This window comes from Phyllopteryx taeniolatus, chromosome 11 (assembly GCF_024500385.1).
Source record: "Phyllopteryx taeniolatus isolate TA_2022b chromosome 11, UOR_Ptae_1.2, whole genome shotgun sequence".
Lineage (NCBI taxonomy): Eukaryota > Metazoa > Chordata > Actinopteri > Syngnathiformes > Syngnathidae > Phyllopteryx > Phyllopteryx taeniolatus.
The window spans coordinates 10,488,211-10,508,510 of record NC_084512.1 but is presented as its reverse complement, the minus strand read 5'-3'; the positions used below and the strand labels follow the sequence as shown (position 1 = coordinate 10,508,510).

The 20,300-nt window shown below is 41.2% G+C and overlaps 3 protein-coding genes across 12 annotated transcripts in view; 2 read left to right on the top strand and 1 right to left on the bottom strand.

The window, feature by feature from the left end:
- Nucleotides 1-4,107, bottom strand: part of LOC133485510 (signal-induced proliferation-associated 1-like protein 2) — a 103,400-nt gene extending 99,293 nt beyond the window's left edge. For 3 of the 8 annotated variants that reach the window (XM_061789314.1, XM_061789318.1, XM_061789315.1), the window contains exon 1: nucleotides 3,894-4,105. The gene's annotated coding sequence lies outside the window, so the exon portion shown is untranslated. Of the gene's footprint in view, nucleotides 1-3,893 lie in introns of all 8 variants that reach the window. The other 5 variants (XM_061789311.1, XM_061789317.1, XM_061789312.1 and 2 more) reach the window with 4 other exon arrangements.
- Nucleotides 4,108-5,183: 1,076 nt separating this feature from the next.
- Nucleotides 5,184-7,774, top strand: map10 (microtubule associated protein 10). The gene is made up of 2 exons (XM_061790653.1): nucleotides 5,184-7,172; nucleotides 7,272-7,774. The coding sequence occupies exons 1-2, from the start codon at nucleotides 5,300-5,302 to the stop codon at nucleotides 7,619-7,621; spliced, it is 2,223 nt and encodes a 740-aa protein (XP_061646637.1). The 5' UTR covers nucleotides 5,184-5,299; the 3' UTR covers nucleotides 7,622-7,774.
- A 1,080-nt stretch (nucleotides 7,775-8,854) lies between these two features.
- Nucleotides 8,855-20,048, top strand: ntpcr (nucleoside-triphosphatase, cancer-related). Of its 3 annotated transcripts, XR_009790712.1 has the most exons (7): nucleotides 8,855-8,992; nucleotides 13,183-13,345; nucleotides 13,428-13,530; nucleotides 14,598-14,807; nucleotides 15,296-15,397; nucleotides 19,336-19,524; nucleotides 19,611-20,048. XR_009790712.1 is itself a non-coding variant. In XM_061789321.1 (6 exons), the coding sequence occupies exons 1-5, from the start codon at nucleotides 8,959-8,961 to the stop codon at nucleotides 15,362-15,364; spliced, it is 579 nt and encodes a 192-aa protein (XP_061645305.1). In that variant the 5' UTR covers nucleotides 8,855-8,958; the 3' UTR covers nucleotides 15,365-15,397; nucleotides 19,336-20,048. The 3 variants fall into 3 exon arrangements, 2 of the variants coding, with proteins under 2 accessions (XP_061645305.1, XP_061645304.1); XM_061789321.1 differs by having other exon boundaries at nucleotides 19,336-20,048; XM_061789320.1 differs by lacking the exons at nucleotides 19,336-19,524; nucleotides 19,611-20,048 and having other exon boundaries at nucleotides 15,296-15,771.
- The last annotated feature ends 252 nt before the right edge of the window (nucleotides 20,049-20,300 follow it).

Genomic DNA, 20,300 nt, shown 5'->3' with positions numbered 1-20,300 from the left:
GGTAATATCACTGTGTGAAGACAATGCTACCCCTACATAGGCTTTACTTGGGCAGGCCGCCCAAGTAATTTGATATCCACCCAAGAGGATGAAATTACAACCCTCCCCCACCCCCCGAAAAAATATATATATATCAATATATATATACATATATATATATATATATATATACATATATAGCCAATCGCAGGGCACATACAAACAAACAACCATTCATACTCACATTCACACCAAGAGGCAATTTAGAGTTGTCAATTAACCTAGCACGCATGTTTTTGGGTTGTGGGAGGAAACCGGAGTGCCCGGAGAAAACCCACGCAGGCACGGGGAGAACATGCAAACTCCTCACAGGCGGGGCTGGGGATTGAACCGCGGTCCTCAGAACTGTGAGGCAGACGCTCTAACCAGTCGGTCACCGTGCCGCCATGTTTGTATATACAATTAAATTATTGTGTTGTTATTATTGTATTGTATATGCACTTATCAAACACCATGGTGCCACCCTGCATCACCCTGTAAATCTTCAACCTAGGGGAAACACTGAAAGAAATACAGTTTGGATTGTCTGCAGGATCGACTCCACCATGAATGTATAATTCTGGCTCAAGATAGGAGATGCTGCATTTTATCGCTCCTCGGCAATCATACTGTGCATGAGCAGGCAGGGATGGCAGCATGCTCAAACCTTTAACCTCCCCTTTGACTCCGCATCCCAACTTCTCCTTCGTCTCTCCAAACCTCTGCTGTGCATCGCCAGAGGTTGACAGGGTCCACACCAGGGATGGCATGATAACCACTTAACTTTTGTCATTATACCATCTGCTACATCGAGCAAACTTCCCCTCTAGCCATCGCACTGCTTGTGCCTGGCACAGCAATGAGACGATGGGTGAGTGGCACAATTTCAACCAGAAGCTACAGTTATTCAATTAAAAGACAGCCACTGGTTAAAGAGGCTTAAGACATCGTCCAGATAGACATTAATTTTGTTCAAATGATCCAATTCATCTTCAAAATCATAAAAATATTAAATAAAACAATCAGAGCCTTTAGTAGGCTTTGGACGACTGTCTTTACTTTTGATTGAGCCCAGTACAGCAATTTAGCGCACCCTAGAATTGAGCCTTTTGCGTTGCTCAAGCGCATCTTGACAGTAGTCAGGATGCAGACTAGTAGACTGTACTGTACACAAATAAACCAGCAAAGCAGCGTATGACGACTCATACAGTATGTCCTCAAGCAAAGCATACTGTAATATGCCATCCATCACATCAAATTTCTGCATGTCACAAAGAACGGAAACGTGGCTCTCTGAAAGGCTGCTGTCTTCTTCTTCACATAGAGACATACAGTAGGATAGCACAAGCTGTTAAACCACATTTAATACCATTACACTTATTGACATCAACATCATTACTAGGCTTTACACGGTCAGGATTTTTGGGGCCGATCACCGATCAACGAGTTTAAAAAAACGATAACTGATCACCGATCCAGTCACAAGATGGAGCAACGTGTCTATTTAAATGATTTGTTCATTTACTTTATGTACTGTATATTGAGTATCTTCAAAAGTATTCTCTAGCATCTCACCTGTGACCCGATTGCGGACAAGTAGTATGGAACATGGGTGGGTGGATGAATGATTATCAGTATTTAAATTCTGATTCCTATGGAGGAACAGCACCTTTTTGTAGTTTTTTAGCAATCTTTGGTATAAAGCACCCGCATTGTTTCACATGCTGACTCCAGTTGGAGCACATGGACAATTCATAACACAACACAACCCAATGACAGCATCTGCTTTCCCTGACAGCGATAACTGGGCTTTAAACCATCAATGAATCCAGACTGCAATCAAAACAAAAGCTGACTAAAAGATGAGGAGAACGTCTGGCTCTCACAACAGGAGCAGGCAGCATGTGATCCACGGCCGCTGGTTGGTTAGTTTTAAATCAACAAGATTTGGTTGGGGAGGCCTTATTGGGACTCTCTGCCAGCCAGCCGGTCTGTGGACCACAAGCAGACTAAGTTTCCTGATCCTCGTCACATGCACAGGGTGCAGGGGAATGCGGGGCACCAATGTCCCACCTCAATGCAGGTTTATTTGCCCCTAAAAAACATGATGATTCAGCAGAGCGATAGGATATAACCTAACAAGGCCACAGTGTAGGTGCTAGGTGCTGCAGAAGGCGTGGTTTTACAAGAAGACGTACCTGTTAGGTAATTTCCCATTACAGAACCCTTAAGTAGCTCTGCGTTATGGTAACATCTTAATAGGGAAATAGTCTGTCTCAAACACACACACAAGCAGTGTAAAACTAGAGGGGCGTCTCCAATGCCTAAGGCCAAAAGCCAACCTGAACAACCCTGCAATGATAACTTGAAATGTCCCGGAGGCATGTCACAGAAAGCTGTCTCTCTGCTGAACCTGACAGGTGTCTTATTGTTCAGCTGAGCACACATTGTGCACGTAACTTTATTTTTGAAAGGCATATCTATCTGCTTCAATTACCCGTTGTCTGTTTATTCATGCAAAAGGTGTTGTTAGAAATAGATGAGAACACAGTTCCTCTTCAAGGGTCCGTTCTTCATGCTATTGGAACAGAACTTCATTCTAACTGAAATACCTTACCCTGTGCTGACTGTACACAGGCAACACAATGAATGTGCGTCTGTGCACCTGAGTGGGACCTGTGCACTGTCATTGCGTATTATTGACACATCAATACTGATGTTCGGTCCATTGGGGAGAGTGGTCAGCTGAAGTATAAGCATATCATTTACTGTTTTATTTGAAAATATCTTAAATAGAATAGCAAGCCATGTATTGGAGATGTTTTGTTCAACAACCAAAATAATACTTATCAGACATCAAAGAATGAAAATAAATGTGCCTGAATGAAAGTATTTCGGAACAGGAAAAAATATGCTTATTTGCTTGAAAAGATGAGATGGGGACTGTGAAACCAGAGGGAGATAAATCAGAGCACATTCAATTATGCAATGATAATTTGCATTTGAACTCCGGTGCACCGTTTGAAGCTCTTTATTAGGAATTTAGATCTACAGCTTACATTTCCTAGAGGAAGACAGCAGTGTGTACGGTTGATTGAAGATAAACATGACGCGACTTGTTTAGTCTCTCAGGGGCCATTGGCCACAGAGGCAGTCAGCAAAGAGACGTACATATCGTGTACCGGCAACTGACAGATTATATTATATATAGGGAAAATAGTTCCTTGACAGATTGCACTGACAACCTAATATTGCCACCAGTAAAGAAGAAGAAACACAGTCCAGCTCTAGTTAACTTTCACTGAATAAATAAAAAGCATATTTAACTTTCAAATTGTCTTCCAATACTGCAGCGAGAACGTGAAAGCTTTAATAACAAGCGGACAACGAAATCTTTGTCGTCCCCTACCGCTTAAACCCAGCACTGATCCCACGGAACGACCCCGGTTCAAAAATATTTCAAGGCGAATCCAGATCCAATTCTCAAGTAGTTAACACACACTTCATCACCACTGCCAATAAGAAGAAACATATGATTTGATCGAAAAAAATATATATGTGGTAGAAAACGTATACTCTGTAAATAGACAGTGAGTAAGTAAGTCTACAAGCGTAGCAATTTTTTGTAATATTAGTGAGGAATATACGCTAGAGATACATATCATTCCTCCCATTTGTTTTGAAATGAAAACGCCGAAAACTCACTTTGGTTTCAATTCTCGCACTAAAATGAAGACTTTCTATACCGTGTCGCTCTCGCAAGCACTCCACACTTTTAAGCAAAAAAAAAAAACACCACTTTGTCCACGGCTCCTATGCAATAGTACTCAATTTATAAGGGCAAAAAAAAAAAAAAACTCCTGAGTATGTCTTACCTTACATTGAGAGCGTCGCCAGTTGACCAGCAAAGTATCCTTATCGGCTCAGCGCCACTCGTGATAGTGCGGCTCGCACCTTTCTCTTTCAGCCTGAGCCTCCAGACTGAAGCGACCTCAGACATCCAGCAGCACCTCGCTCCCTCGCTCGGCGATGACAGCACGCCGGGAGAAAGTCCCCGCCCACCGGCACTCCTGCTGCCCTGTGTGTCGGTTAGTGAAATGGTTTTATTTACATGGTCCTTCCTTGTGTGGTGTGTGCCTGTCTAAGTGAGACTAATGTGTACTAGCTTAAATATTAATCACAAGTGTTAACGCGTAAACTGACCTTACTACTAATCACCTTTAGCCTATTTTTGTCGGCCCCCCACACTCAGTCGGTTTAACAGTGGCACCGTTTGGCGAAATACCACCAAAAGGTTTCCCAAAATCGTAAAAAATCATTATCGTCAGCAAACGTATGTGCCGTCAATCGTAGTTTAACATTCAAACGTTTAATTGTTACTCTTTAATTTCATTATTCATAAAAAAAAAATACATCTGAGAAAGTAATGCATTCCACAACGAAGTGGGAACTATTAAAGTAACCAAGTTGACGTTGAAACAACGAAACTTCATTTCCCACGCATCCGTACAAAAGCGTCGACGTCGAATTCTTGCGACAGTTGTTACCATGGCGCCGACCGAAGCTGGAAGATGACCGCCCCCAGACGAACATATTGTTTTCTACTTTGCTCATGACCTTTGATAATGCATTCTCACATAAACATAAATTAATAAACGATCTGATTATGTTAGCGAAATACATCGCATACACTAATCTAAAGGGCGTTCAAACTAACTCAATAGAATTTAAAAACACTGACTTTAAAACTATTTGGATCATTTAAAAAATATCAGTATTGTGTAAATTAGAAAACACAGATATATCAAATTTAGCAAAGCCCTCTATCTGTATTGTTATTTCCTTTTAGTTTCATGTCTGATAGTTTTTACACGTTTATTTTTGCGTCTGTTAAATTTATATTTTTATAAATTTGTTGTTTTCTGTATATTACGTCAGGTACAAGGTGGTATGCGAAGTCAACACAATAATAAACATATTGTTAAACTAATATTCATAATTCATTTGTTTTTCTTTGAGAAGGCAGGATTTTGACATAGCTCTCAATGTGAGTGGAAGTCCTGGCCAATATTATTACTATTATTATTATTATTATTATTATTAAAACCACAGCTGTATATAACCGTACATAACAATATATATTCTAGAATGTTAACCATTGTGTGAGTTCTGAACCGGATATCCGACTGGGATCTCAGAACTCCGACGTCACAGCAGACATGAACGCAACAGCTAACAACTAGCTAGTAGGCTAGCAGGAATTCGCGATGTTTTTGTTGTTATGTGTTGTACCCACGTCGCTAATATAATGTCCAGACAACAGGTTGAGAACCAGAGACAAGAGACTCTATTTTCATTTGAGCTTTTAGTGGAGCATATTCGAATTGACAGAGAAAAGAACATCTCCGAGGAGCTTGCTGTCGGAATAAGACTGTTGGATTTCCCGACGCTGCTCATTTATCCGCCTGAGCTGAGAGCAGATTACAGAATTCAGCACCAACAGCACGACGACAACAACAAGCGATGGTTATATTCTTTTAACAGAGGCAAGTCTTGTTTCTTCGAAATGGATCTTGACTCCCTGCATACGCAACTCACCAACACCCCTCTCTTTGTTCTGATTCTCGATGTGAAAGACGACATACCCAAATTATTAGGGACATCCCTCATCTCATTGGCTGCAATCATGAACAGAATCAGACACGATTCCATCGAGCACGATGTTGCTAGTTGCTCATCATATGGAGAGAGGGTGTGTGTGCGTGTAAACAACCTTGCAGAGGAGCCGGTTGGAGTTATTTCTCTGAGTTATAAACTGCTAATCGTAGGAGTCAGTCTACCACCACATGTGACAAAAAATGTCCCGGTCTATAGAGAACAGTGTGCTGAAGATGGTATCATGAAGAAGAGTGTACATCAAAAATTCTATTCTGGCTGTATGAGAGTTCATTTGCCCACGCAGGACAATTCTGATGATGGTGGGAATAATGTGGATAAACAAGCTGCGTCCACTCAGACTGAACATGACACAATACGCCAAATTCCTCACACAGTCCAAGAACATAAGAGAAGTTTTGATGACGATCTCTCTGTGTTTTGTCCCCCGTGTCTTTACTATTGTAATTCTGGCAAGGAAAAACACCAAAACCAAGGAAACAGGTACAGATTAGTTAAACCTAACTCAACAGTTGTAACACACAAAGACACGTTCTCTGAAAATGAAAGTGAAAAGTCCTCAGCAATGGACAAGGGAGTGGAACAGGTGCTTAGAAAGTCAAGTGTGGCTCCAAATGTCCTTGAAGAAGCTATGAGACCGCTGCCTCTCCTAAATGCTCTTTTTGTTGAATTGTCACAGTTAAATGTCCACAACCTGCACCAGCAGCCTGTGTCGAATCATCCAGTCTTGCCTTGGATTAATAAAATATCTTCTACTGAAGCTTCAGATGGACAAGTAGACGCAACAAAGAAGTCAAAGTCAAGACCGGAGCAGGAAAGCAGGCGGGTCCACAGTCCTCATTTAAAACATTTGCATTACCCCATAAATGTTTCTCTATGCAATATGAAGGCTGAACCTGAAGGACCAATGCAAAACAACCAAAATAAGGCTCCAATTGAGAGTAAAGCACACAGGAAAAAGCTAGTGTATGGAACAACCAAAACATACAATCTAAGGTGTCAGAAAAACTGCAGTGTGGCGAAACATCGGGACTGTATGGCATCACACACGCCCAGTGAAACACGGTCAAGTACAAGTAAAGGGAAGAAAACCAATAAACTCAAGAGTTCGATTCCCAGAGAAAATATGAAGAAGACACAAAACGTGGAAGTGGTCTCTGTAGTGCAGGATACGACAAAGCTAAAACATGAAGATAAATCCAAGTTGGAAAGTCCTAAGCAAGACAGCGAATTTCCGTCCGTCTCAGTCCCTCATGTTGACAATGACAGTGATGCCAAAAGCAACAAGCTTCCTGAAATGAGCCCGATATCGACTAAATCAGAGAGCCAAAGTGTGACACTGGACTCTTGTCAAAGTAGACACAGCAGCCAAAGGTCATCAGTGTCAGACTCCAACAAGGAAGAAGACTACCCAGACGACTTTAACAGTTTTGGGGCCAGTGACGCAGACACCACCACTAGTCTCGAGCTTGCCCGAGGTGAGCCTTCAAAACCTCATTTTCTCCGTAGATTACACACTTCGGATTCGGACTCGGAACCCATTAAGGAGAGACCTCTCCTCCCTGCACCCATTACAGGTCACAGCCCTGTACAGCGCGTTTTGAGAGGCACGCACATCATCCGGCCTCGATCACGAAACTCTGCACTCAGCTTCTCTTCGGATGAGGACGACAAGGATGGATCAGCCTCTGTGCAAATGGTATGCTCCAAGAAACAGGAAAAGAAGGAGGGTTCTGATGCCATGTCACCAAGGGGCCAAAAGAGTGAGAGCAGCAGCTTTGTTCGGCGAGGTTCTTCAGACTCCCTGTGCTCCGATCCACTGGGGGCTGAGGAGCTGGAAGACGAGCTTGGATCCCTGGACTTTAGAAAAGAGTATCAACATATATCTGAACTTGTGGGCTTCAAGCTCCCTGGTTACACAATGTAAACACAATCTCGATACCACATACAGACAGGCCTTATGGGCTTCTAGTATTGTACATAGTATTGGTTACACATGATGTGTGAATTTGGAATAAAGTATAAAACAAAGGCTCAATTATGAAAATGTTTTTTTTAAATTAAAATACTGTATTCTACAGCCATTTGTTATTTTTTAATACACACACACACACATATATATATATATATATATACACACATACACACAACAACTTGGGATACGTATTCAGCTTTTAATTGAAATTCAGGATTAACCTAAAATGCAGTATAGCCTTTACAGGTGAACTTAATTTGACCTCTAAACTTTTGAATGCCCATGTCCAACTGTTCAGTGTTATTGTACGTTTTACACAACTTGCTGTTCTCTGAGGCCCACAGAACATCGAGCAACATGGCTGAAGCCAACTGAACTGTTGCACAGTGTGCTGGGTTGGCAACTAGTTTTGATGAGTGGCCAACAGGCGGCCACTAATGGTGTTGCGGCATCGCAGATTTAACAGCTAATGAAAAATTAACTTGAACTCTGACCAAGAAAAAAAAAATAGTTTCAGTGCTGTAAGTGTAAGAGAAATGTTAATTAATTTTCAACAGCATGATAAAGAGGACTGTTTAACGTTTTGTGAGTAGTACATATGGCAAAGGAACTCCACGCACCTTTTAATACACTTGCTTTCCATAAAATATAACATCATACAGCAGTGAAGTGTAAGATGAAGCTCAGTGAGCTGTTACTGCTTTTGGCATAGAGTACTTACTGTAATATCCAACCACTGCATTCTCACCTGTCATGATATTTGATAGGAAAAATACAGTTAAGACTAGTGTAATGTGTTTTTACAGTTTTGAGTTTCAGGTTATTTCATTTTAGACTGTATGTTACAGAAAGCAATATATCACATATAAAGTGCTTCAGGTCATGTTCTTTTATCCTGTTCGAGTACACCTCTGATTTTTTTATTCTTCTATGTATGTATTTCGTAACTGAAGTTAAGCGAAACTACATATTCAGGTGATGTGTTTAATTGTGGGCACAATTCCATACTTTTAATATATTTACCTCAACCGAAGTTTGAAATAAACAATGCTCGTATGTGAAGAGATAAAAAAAAATCCCACATACTCAAAAGTCCAGCTGCTTGGCCGAAAGCATTATTGATAGAATCACGTGCGAGTTTCAATGCGCCTGTAGTTTTAACACGTACACTGTCAGTAGATCCGAGTGAATTTTAAAACAAATCGTTCGATAGAGTTGTGCGCATGCGCACGCTTTGTTTCCGGAAGTGAAGCAGTGAAGTAGAAGGCGGGCGCTGGACGCGGCACCAAATGCTCAGACACGTTTTCTTGACAGGACCGCCAGGTACTGTTAGGACACACTAGACTTACTACACTCTCTGGTAACTTATTGTCTTATTGCTTGTCAGTCTTTCCAAAAAAAATAATCGAAATCAGACCGATATAGTCATTTCTATCCAATCAGATAGCGACACGTAAGTCGGCATTGAGCGTAATTGAAATATACAGTACTGATAAACAAGATGACGTATTGTCAAAGAGGAAAAAAATACGTAGTCCATGCCCTAATAATGTTCATATTGTCAAAGCATGCGTAAGTGATTAGCGAAAAGATAACTTTACAATGTTGTCAGCAGAATACAGGTTTCCTCGATCTACGACGTTAGCGACATCAGTTTCGAGGTTACGAACAGCGCGCAACGAACCCTTGTTGCAACGACATTAACCTCATCAAACGACACACGAAGGCACGCTCTGTAACAGCTGTAGTTACTGTTTATTTAGTTGAATGTTTTGTATTCATGGCAACGTGTTTTTTCACACCAATATTTACTTTAATTACCAAAGAAATTTTACCAAAGAAAAATTTCACTGCACACCATTTACCAAATTTGGCACAAAAAGTGTGCTGAAATAATGATCTCACAATAATTTACTAGTTACTCTGTGAAATCTGGGCCTGTTCAATTGAACTCAAAGCTGGTATACTCGGAGGAAGCCAAGACTTTGTTGAATGAATGACAAACGCCAAAATGACACGTTTATTGTACCTTATGGCAGAGGTGGGAACAAGTCATTTAGTCAAGTCTCAAGTTGAAACATGCAAGTCGCAAGTCCTATACTTTGAGTCCTTTTGAGTCATTTTACCAACAAAATAAAAAGGTATTTTAATATATATAATAGTCATATTTGATTAATATGTATATAGTATATACTGCATTTATATTTATATTGTATAAATATATAATATATATTTATTTATATTTTGTATTATATTCTATTTATATTTAATATTTTAAAATCTATATTCATCAAGACAAATTTGATAAACAAGTGCATTGAACCTTTATAAGAAAACAAGGGGGCTGATAAAAAAAATTGCACCTTCAAAGCCAATCGTCAAGGGGGGGGGGGCTTAGTTTATTGCCCCTTCAAAACTCCTATGAAAATGCTATGCTATGCTATGACTAGGCTTTACACAATCAGGATTTTTGGGGCCGATCAGCAAGTTTAAAAAACGATAACCGATCAACGATGACACCGATCACAAGATGGAGCAATGTGTCTATTTAAATGACCTGTTCATTTAGGGTATATACTTAATTGCTCAAAAAATATCCATCCATCCATCCATCCATCCATTTTCTACCGCTTATCCGAGATCCGCTTCATCCATCTCTACCGGGTGGATCCCGAGGTGTTCCCAGGCCAGCCGAAGGATGTAGTCTCTCCAGCGTGTCCTGGGTCGTCCCCGGGGTCTCCTCCCGGTGGGACGTGCCCGGAACACCTCACCGGGGAGGCGTCCGGGAGGCATCCGAATCAGATGCCACAGCCACCTCATCTGGCTCCTCTCGATGTGAAGGAGCAGCGGCTCTACTCTGAGATCCTCCCGGATGACCGAGGTTCTCACCCTATCTCTAAGGGAGAGCCCGGACACCCTGCGGAGGAAACTCATTTCAGCCGCTTGTATCCGGGATCTCGTTCTTTCGGTCACACCCACAGCTCGTGACCATAGGTGAGGGTAGGAACGTAGATCGACCGGTAAATCGAGAGCTTCGCCTTTCGGCTTAGCTCCTTCTTTACCACAACGGATCGATACAAAGTCCGCATCACTGCAGACGCTGCACCGATCTGCCCGTCGATCTCCCGTTCCATTCTTCCCTCACTCGTGAACAAGATCCCAAGATACTTGAACTCCTCCACTTGGGGCAGGATCTCATCCCCGACCTGGAGAGGGCACGCCACCCTTTTCCGACTGAGGACCATGGTCTCAGATTAAAAAAATAAAAAAATATATTTACAATAAATAATGTTGTTCATCTATTTATGCCAGTGAGGCGTAGTGACTGACAGAACAAATAAATGCTCTTCTATTAGATGGCAGCAAGTACATACAGTCATTTTTGTATCCACGTTTTGTGACATTTTTGTTTGTTGGTGTGCCGTGAGATTTTTCAATTGTTCCTTGGTGCCATCAAGTTTGGAAATCACTGCTCTACTCAGGTCATGTATTCTAATCAGTCAGGTCAAACCAACATTACAACGTGACAGAAATAAAGGGTGCTAAACGAATGTCCTCTCCTGAGCAGTGGTGACCACCAAAACACATTTTTCCCCATTTTGTTCTTATAATACAGTCGGCGCGATCTACTCTCGTTGTCCTCGGCACGGTAACGAGTGTATCCGGTCACTTTTGAGTTGACAAGATAAAGCCCAATGATCGGAAAAAAACGGGATGCGGTAATATCGGAATACAAGATTTTATTGCAGTATTCTGATATAGTGCAATCGTGAAAGAACAAATTTGTCTTGCAGTCTGATCTGGGCATTACGTGTTGTCTGTCCCACACCGCCGACATGTTTTTATTTTTTTTGCATGTGATAAGGTGTTGATTCACTAATAAGTTCCATAGGCACGCTATAGGCTTTAATCACTTTTGCTGGGACCACTAATAATAACACAATATATCAACTCACAGGTTCTTACAGGTGTTTAGACACTATAAAAAGCATGCCACCGCATCACTCATCAGGAGCACTGCCTTGCTCATTTCCCACATCCTGTCCTGACCTGCCCTTTTCTGTCCTCTCTCATCTTGTCCTATTGGTTAGTTGTTGCATGTCCTCATCCATATATATATATATATATATATATATATATATATATATATACACACACACACACACACACACACACACACACACACAGCTTCTTTGTAGGTGACCAAATACCTTTTTTTCAGAATCATCTTTATTTGCCAAGTATATCCAAAACACACAAGGAATTTGTCTCCGGTAGTTGGAGCCGTTCTAGTACAACAGACAGTCAATTTACAGAACACTTTGGAGACATAAAGACATTGACAAAAAACAATTGTGCAAAAAGATGCAAGAGTCCTCTAGCACTTAGAGCAGTTCGAATGACTAATATTGCAATAGTTCCACCATAATTTGCAAATAAATTCTTTAAAAATAAAATTAATTTTCAGGTTATTTTATTTTATTTTTTAACTCTCATTTTGTCTCTCATAGTTGAGATATACCTATGATGAAAATGACAGGCCTCTCTCATCTTTTTAAGTGTGAAAACCTGCACAATTGGTGGCTGACTAAATACTGTTTTGCCCCACTGTGTGTATGTGTATATATATATCCGAGTCTATATATTGACTGGTTTTCTCCCACATCCCAACAACATGCATGGTAAGTTGTTTGAAGACTCTAAATTTCCCGTAGGGGTGAATGTGAATGTGAAAGGTTGTTTGTTTATATGTGCCCTGCAATTGGCTGGCGAGCAGTTCAGGGTGTAGCCCACCTCTTGCCCGACGATAGCTCGGATAGGCTCCAGCACCCCCGCGACCCCTGTGAGGATAAAGGAGTACGGAAAATGGATGGATGGATATATATAGGTTAAAGACCTATTAGGAATACACGAGAACATTTCATTTTACTTAATGTTGAACGACCAATTGTTTTTTTTTCTTAAATTCACATTGTGCATATAACACGAAACTGCATTTTCTTGTCTACAAACATTTCAAGTGAGGCAATTTGAAACACAATTATAAATAGATTTCAGTTTAAACTTGGCATTTCTTTAAAGTATCAAAAACACAAGGCATTCATTAAAAAAAAGAGGAACACAAGTTTGTCATCTTGTTATAAAGTCAAATAGATGCTAGCTGTGTGCTCATCGATTGGTAAATAAAGTGAATAAAAAAAGAAATGCAGTACAAGACAGATTTTTGATAACACTACACAGATTAAACCAGACTGTAATGTACAGTAAATCCAAACAGCGCACCGCCGGCCCGCCGTGTAACTATTTACGTGATGGCGCTCACAAAGTGTTTACCACAATGCAATGTGGATTGATAGATTTTTTTTTTTTGCAATAAATAACGTCCTTATTGTTACGTTACGGCACTCTCTGACAAATTCCCGTTACGTTCGGAACGGAACGCCATCATAAACTGAGGACACCAGTATGTGTACTCTTCATTGCCAATGAGTTATACAGTATTTTTGCTCCAGGTGTGGGTAAAACCACGTTGGTCCAGAAGGCGTGTGATGCGCTGCTCTCCTCGGGCCAGGCGGTGGAAGGCTTTTACACGGAAGAGGTCAGGGAAGGAGGCCGCAGAGTGGGGTTTGATGTGGTCACAGTGAGTGGAGAAAGAGACCACCTGTCCAGAATCAGGTAGAAGGAATGTCAAACAAGTTGCTCTTTTTTTGATGTTGTGTTTGTGTAACCTCACATTGCAATGCATTTCTCCCCACAGAGACATTGCGGGTGACTCTCACAGCAGACGGGAGTACACAGTTGGCCAATATGTTGTGGATTTACCTTCATTTGAACGCCTGGCCCTCCCCCTCTTCACGAAGGTACACCACACGCTAGCGTGCCTGTTATAATTTATGCCGTAAGAACGTTGCCTTTTATTTCTGCTTAACAAATCATCAAACCTTTTGATTTTCTCAAAATGCAGGGCATAATTGGAAGCCTGCGAACACATAAATTTCAGAGTGACATTTTTAGTAGCAGTGGTGCCGTCTGGCTGTCACTGACTGTGAATATGCTGCTTGTAAAGTGAGCCCGGAGTGCCGCCTACACATTAGCTGTAAAGGAAGGTGTCATATTGCTGCCTGTTCTTCTTATCTCTTGAAAATATTTCTCTGTACTCACAGCAAACTACTTTCTGTACACTCACAGCCTTATTCACATATTTTATTACATGTTAACATGATGAGTTTTTTCCTCATGTTACACGGAAACAATGTGTTTTGCCATGAATACAATCCAGGGGTGGGCATAATAACGGATTGATTGTTGATTAATCATATTTTAAAGAAATAAAGACAAATCGGATTGCCTTACTTAACCAGCAGATGTGCTGTTGATTTAGTCTCAACTCATGCGTGGCCTGATGAAGAACAACAACATAATGTACACTAAGGTCTGCATCCAAGCAGGTGGGTGCTTCAGAATGCAGTTTATTTGAAAACTTGGGGTAGGATAACAGTGAAATGAGGGATAATCTGAATTACCAGCCTACCACTTAGCACATCTGCCTCACAGTTGTGAAGTTCTGGGTTTGAAAGTCATGTCCAGCCTTCCTGTATGGTGTTTGTTTGTTCTCCCCATGCTTGTGTGGGTTTTCTCCGGATAGTCTTGACTTCTGACACGTTCCAAAAACAGGCATGTCAAGTTGATTGAAAACTAAACATTTTCCATTGGGGTGAATTTGAGTGTAATTAAATCTGTATGTCCTGCAATTTACTGGCGACCAGTCCAGTTTATCCCCACCTTTCGTCCAAAGACAGGCTCCAGCTCATTCATTCTTGTGCACTCACACAAGGCAACCAGTACCTAGCAGGTGGGCAACTGATATAACAATCATTAATTGGTCGTCTACAAGTCTCTATTACATTCAATGCTATCGTGTGTCCAGGTGGGCTCGGAAGACGGGACCGGCAAGAAGGTGTTTGTCCTTGACGAGATTGGGAAAATGGAACTCTTTAGCCAGCCGTTCATCAAGGCGGTGAGACAGACATTAGACTGCTCTAGCTGCACCATCTTGGGCACCATCCCCATCCCCAAGGGGAAACTGCTTGGTCTGGTGGAAGATGTGCGGACGAGGAGCGATGTCAGGGTCTTCACTGTGAGTACAAACACAAATACTGTACAGTAGCCAGGAAAATGGGGTTTCGGGGGGCAGGGTATGTAGGTCAGTTTTAAGAGCTTTTAGTATCTGTAGGACAGTGTTTCCACTTTATCTCACATGGTCTTATGAGGCAGTCAGTCTGTTGTATGTTGCAGAGCGCCATGCCCTGCACTATCCCTCTCCTATAGCAGGATTACCAGCAAATCATGCCTGACTGATTAAACAACAAAGGCTTCACTGAAATGTCCAAATAATTTATCATGGGGGACTCCGTTATGGTTATTGTTGTGCTAAGTACTTACTTATCCTGCACAAGGTTACATTATGGACCAGTGTAAACACATTTTGGGAAGCATACTGTATTAATGACTTGCAACTTTACTACTTTCAGCATGATAATCCTACATTGTATTCTTTGGGTTTAACACCAAATGTAGTCCATTTAGGTTCCCAAAGTAATATTGTTTGTTGGTTTTCTTGCCCAGGTGTCTAAGGAAAACAGAAATGCCATTCTGCAAGATATTCTATCAGCACTTCAGGAGTGTTTAAAATAACACTGCTAACACAAGGATAACAACTCTAGAAAGGTAAACATGCAATTAAATTCAATTGACATCTTATTTTCTTGTTAAAGTATGCATCTACGTGATATAACTGGGTTGTGACCCAACCACCCAGCCGCTCAATGAGCACACATTTAACGTTTTGCTTTGTGCCTGCTCAAAATGGATTCTGTGCTGAATAATTGATGGCTGACATAGCAGGTTACCTTGTGTTGTCAAACTGATAGTCTTCAAAACTATTCATACCATATGCAGTAATTTAGATTTTCCCCAATTAAAGACATTTTCAGGTCATTTTGAGGATGTGCTCATGAAAATCCAATTAACATACTGTACAGTATTTTGTCATTTATGCTCTATTCATAGAATAGCATGAAAAATAAATGTTTTTGTTCTCAGTTGTTTTGGGGTTTTGTCATTATTGGTTCCCAACTTTCCCTGCATTAGTCTGATTATCAAATAGATAACAGATAACAATTTTATTGAAATGTGTTCTAATTTTGTTTGGTTTTACCCGTACTCGAGAGGTCAACATGGGACAAAGATTTGTGTCATATATGTCCTTGGGTTGAAGGGATTATGAAACTGTAATTTGCCACTTTCCCCATATAATTTTTTCACTCATTCATGTTTTGCAATTACAGAACTTTGAAACATTAATCATGATCATCCATTGGTAATAAAAGGTACAATTATAGATAGATAAAACATTCCACAGGCCACAATCAACAACCTGATCAACTACGTTCCTCTGCCTGAGGCAAATAGTGGTCATACCAGATAACGACTGCTTTTCTACCACACCCTTTCCCTCCCCCACCCGGATTCCCCAAATACAGTAAAACTGCACATTTTAGAGTGACCTTTTGCTGTGGGCATTCTAAAAGGCCCAAAATCATTGTGTCAAATCAGCATCGTTGATATGTTGCGCCAGTGAGGAGGATGCATTATCTCAGCAAAGGAGAAATACTCACTGACAAAGATTTAGACAGATTTGTGAACAATATTTGAGCGAAATAGGCCTTTGTATACATGAAGTCTGAGATCTTTGAATTCAGCGCTTGAAAATGGGAGCAAAAACAAGTGTGGCGTTTATATTTTTGTTCAGTACAGTTGAACAACAGTCAACAGCGCCACAAGCTGGTTGTGTCAAAGGTGGTTGTGCTCTCCATTTTGCCTCAGTTGTTTGAAGGCACTATAAATTGACAGTAATTTCCATACAAACAATCAAAAAATCAGGCCATTTCCAAGTCGGAAGGCATCAGAAAATCCTGTTTGGTGGGATACATTGTGGTTTGTTATCGACCATGCGTTTCTATTTTAAACACAACTTCATTTGCACATCTTGTCATATTGAGCTTTACTATTTATGTTTATTACCCCAAGGTTCACATGAGGATTTTCTACTTCACCCCTGGTTATCATGTGTTTTCAGTCCATATGGTCTCAGATTACCCTTAAGGATAAATAGTATTATTCTTACTTTTAAGGGGACTTTGGAGTTGTCAGATTGCATTGATGTGGGATTTAGCTTGTTGCTGCATCTTAAAGAGGTCTGTTGGGTAGCACATCTGCTAAGTGACATCTGTAAAACTGAAGAAAATTGAACCTGTCAACACAGAAACATATATAATGCATATTAATCCTGTTGGGTGATACAGTTTATACTTTCAACAGTCGCAGGTATTGAGGCAAACTGTATATCAAGAGCATTCAAAGTTCATGTTTGAGTCACATAAACTTCACTCTTGTGTGAGCTTTTAATCTGTCAGGTGGATTGAAGGTTTTGAAATACATTAGACAGCCTAAGTACGAATATTGGCCTCGGCTCCAAAGCTTGTCCGGTCATTTCAAAGTGAAACTAGACTTTTGGCTTATTTTTAATATTGCTTGCATAAGTGTTGTAAGCTGTCAGGCTGGCTGCAGCTAGAGCAACCAGCTGTGATGTGCGTCAGACATGCTGCTGCGCCAGCATCTGCTCTGTGGCCACCTCTGCCATGACTCTCCATTAGCTGGCACTCCAAAGCAATACTGCAATAGTGCCGCTTCTCAGCTTCCACTGCAGCATGACAGTGTGTGTTATTTTGGGCACAGACTTAGCGGATAATTGGCGTTGAAGCGGTCCACAGTGCGGTAGGATCCGCCGTTCTGATTGGCGTGTGATTGTAAGCACCCTGCTGCATTGGAGTAGAGGGATTATGTAAGAGTGACACAGACCTTTGCCAGGTTTATCACAGAAGTGCTGTCCGGATTCTTTTGATGTATCATGATGTGATTAAATGTCATGTTGTCCATATGGTGATTATGTGTGTGTTTTTTCAAAGTGACAGTATAAGGCATTAAAGGCCCATCGTCTCAGTTTGAATTTGCATTGGAGGTCAAAGTGCCGATTTAATACGTGTAACTGATATTTTTGATTGACTATTTACAAACCCCAATTCCAATGAAGTTGGGACATTGTGTAAAATGCACACAAAAAAAAACAATACAATGATTTGCAAATCCTTTTCAGCCTATATTCAATTGAATACAAAAGATATTTATTTTTCGAACTGATAAACTTTATTTTGGCAAATATGTGCTAATTTTGAATTTGATGCCTGCAACGCATTCCAAAGATTTTAGACAGGGCATGTTTACCCCTGTGTTACATTTCATAATGCTCCACACATTTTCAATGGGAAACTAGGCTTTACACGATCAGGATTTTTTGAGACCGATCAGCAAGTTTAAAAAAACGATAACCAATCACCGATCCGAACACAAGATGGAGCAATGTGTCTATTTACATGGTTTGTTCATTTATTGTATATACTTGTGTACTGTATGACTTGTTCATTTATTGTATTTACTTGTATACTGAGTACTGTACCTTCAAAATTATTCCCCAGCATTTTAGACAAAAGTTAAAATATCAATGAACTCTAGGGGGCATTCAAGGATTGGCCACTGACATAAGTTTAGGTCAAATCAACATTACAACATGACAGAAATAATGGGTGCTACCTTACTGTACTAAAATTACTTTAACAAATACTGTTAATGACATGCTTGCTCTAACTTTCTCACTGTCCGGCTATATGGACTGGTGTTGTCCAGAGTTTGCGTACGTTTGAGTTTTCCTTTGTTTTTGTTTTGGTTTTCTATCCCCACGCTGCGTTGCTTGAACGCGGCATGCTCCTCCTTGTGTACATTCCTCAGGTGCCCGATCAAATTGGTTGTGTTGAAGCATTTGGATGACGTTCCCCACGATGTACTTCAGTTGTGCACAGACTGCAAATAACTTGTTTGTCTGAGACACCGCAAAATAGTCCCACACCGACGACGATTGAAAAAAACCTTATTGGCTGTCAGTACAGTACAGTACTGTGCCGCAAGACACGTGACAAGGCTAAAAATAAGCTAGCTTTTGGATTCATAGGCGACGAAGACGCAGAGTTAAATGTCTTGTGCGGAGCCAATCGATGACGTCATTGATCGGATCGGTGAATTATGACATGAAAGCCGATCAGCATAAAATGCTAATTATCGGCCGATACCGATCAGATCGGCGTAAAGTCTATGGAAGACAGGTCTGGACTGCCGGCAGGCCAGTCTAATAATCGCACTCTTTTACTACGAAGCCACACTATTGTAACACATGCAGACAGGTGGCTTGGCATTGTCTTGTTGAAATAAGCAGGGAAGTCCCCAAAAAAGATGTTGCTTGGATGGCAGTATGGTAGATGGTAGAGATTTAACTTGCATTTGTAGATATAGCGACAAACTGGGTTAACTGACAAAGGTTTTCTGAAATGTTCCTGAGCCTACGTGACAATATCCTCTACACACTGATGCCAGTTTTTAATGCAGTGCCACCTGAGGCATCAAAGGTCACGGGCATTCAAGGTTTCGGCTTTGCCGCCTACGTGCAGGGATTTCTCCATCAATCCATCCATTTTCTGTTACGCTTATCTTTACAGGGGTCGCGGGTGTGCTGGAGCCTATCCCAGCTGACTCCGGGCAAGAAGCGGGGTACACCCTGGAGTGGTCGCCAGCCAATCGCAGGGGATTTCTCCAGATTCTCAGAATTTTTTGGTTGTATTATGGACTTTAGATGATCTTTCGTCTTGTCCTGTTAGGGGTCGCCATAACGCGTCACCCTTTTTGATGTAAGCCTATCTCCTCTCTCTAACACCAACTGCCCTCATGTCTTCGCTCCATACATCTATCAACCTTCTCTTTGGTCTTCCTCTAGCTTTCTTGCCTGGCAGCACCATCCTCATCACTCTTCTAACAGTATACCAACCATCTCTCTTCTGGACGTGTCCAAACCATCAAAGTCTGCTCTCGCTAACTTAGTCTCCAAAACATCCAACCTCGGCCGTCCCTCTGATGAGCTCATTTCTGATTTTATCCAACGTGGTCACTTGGAGAGAGAACCACAACATCTTCACATCACCTCCAGCTCTGATCCATGTTGTCTCTTCGGATGAGCTAACCTCTCGTAGGGGAATAGCAATATTTTCTGCATGTTTTTCCCCCCCGGCTACTCTGAATTTGTTTAGCATTCCAAAAATATGCATGTTCTGTCAAAGTGTAACCAAACAGGAGAAAAAAAAGGAAAACATACAAGTGTTGTTAACAATCCTGACAATGAATGAATGAATTAAAAACATTATGTATGTGAAATCAGGCTTCAAAACGGTCAAGAATTGAGACATTCTTTCAGCTTCTAGACTCCTTTCCAGCGACCAAGATATCACACGCTTTCACGGGCTGCAGAGAAGCAGCCTCTGAGCCATAATGACCATAAACCGCACCGCCAGGACAAATTTCCCCCCGTTGAAATGCACCAGGCAACGGGCTTTTGTGGTCGCCGAATGGTGCGCCATAACCGGCCAAAGCCGCGCAATGCGCTCCAGTCGCCCAGATGAATTTTCCTCTC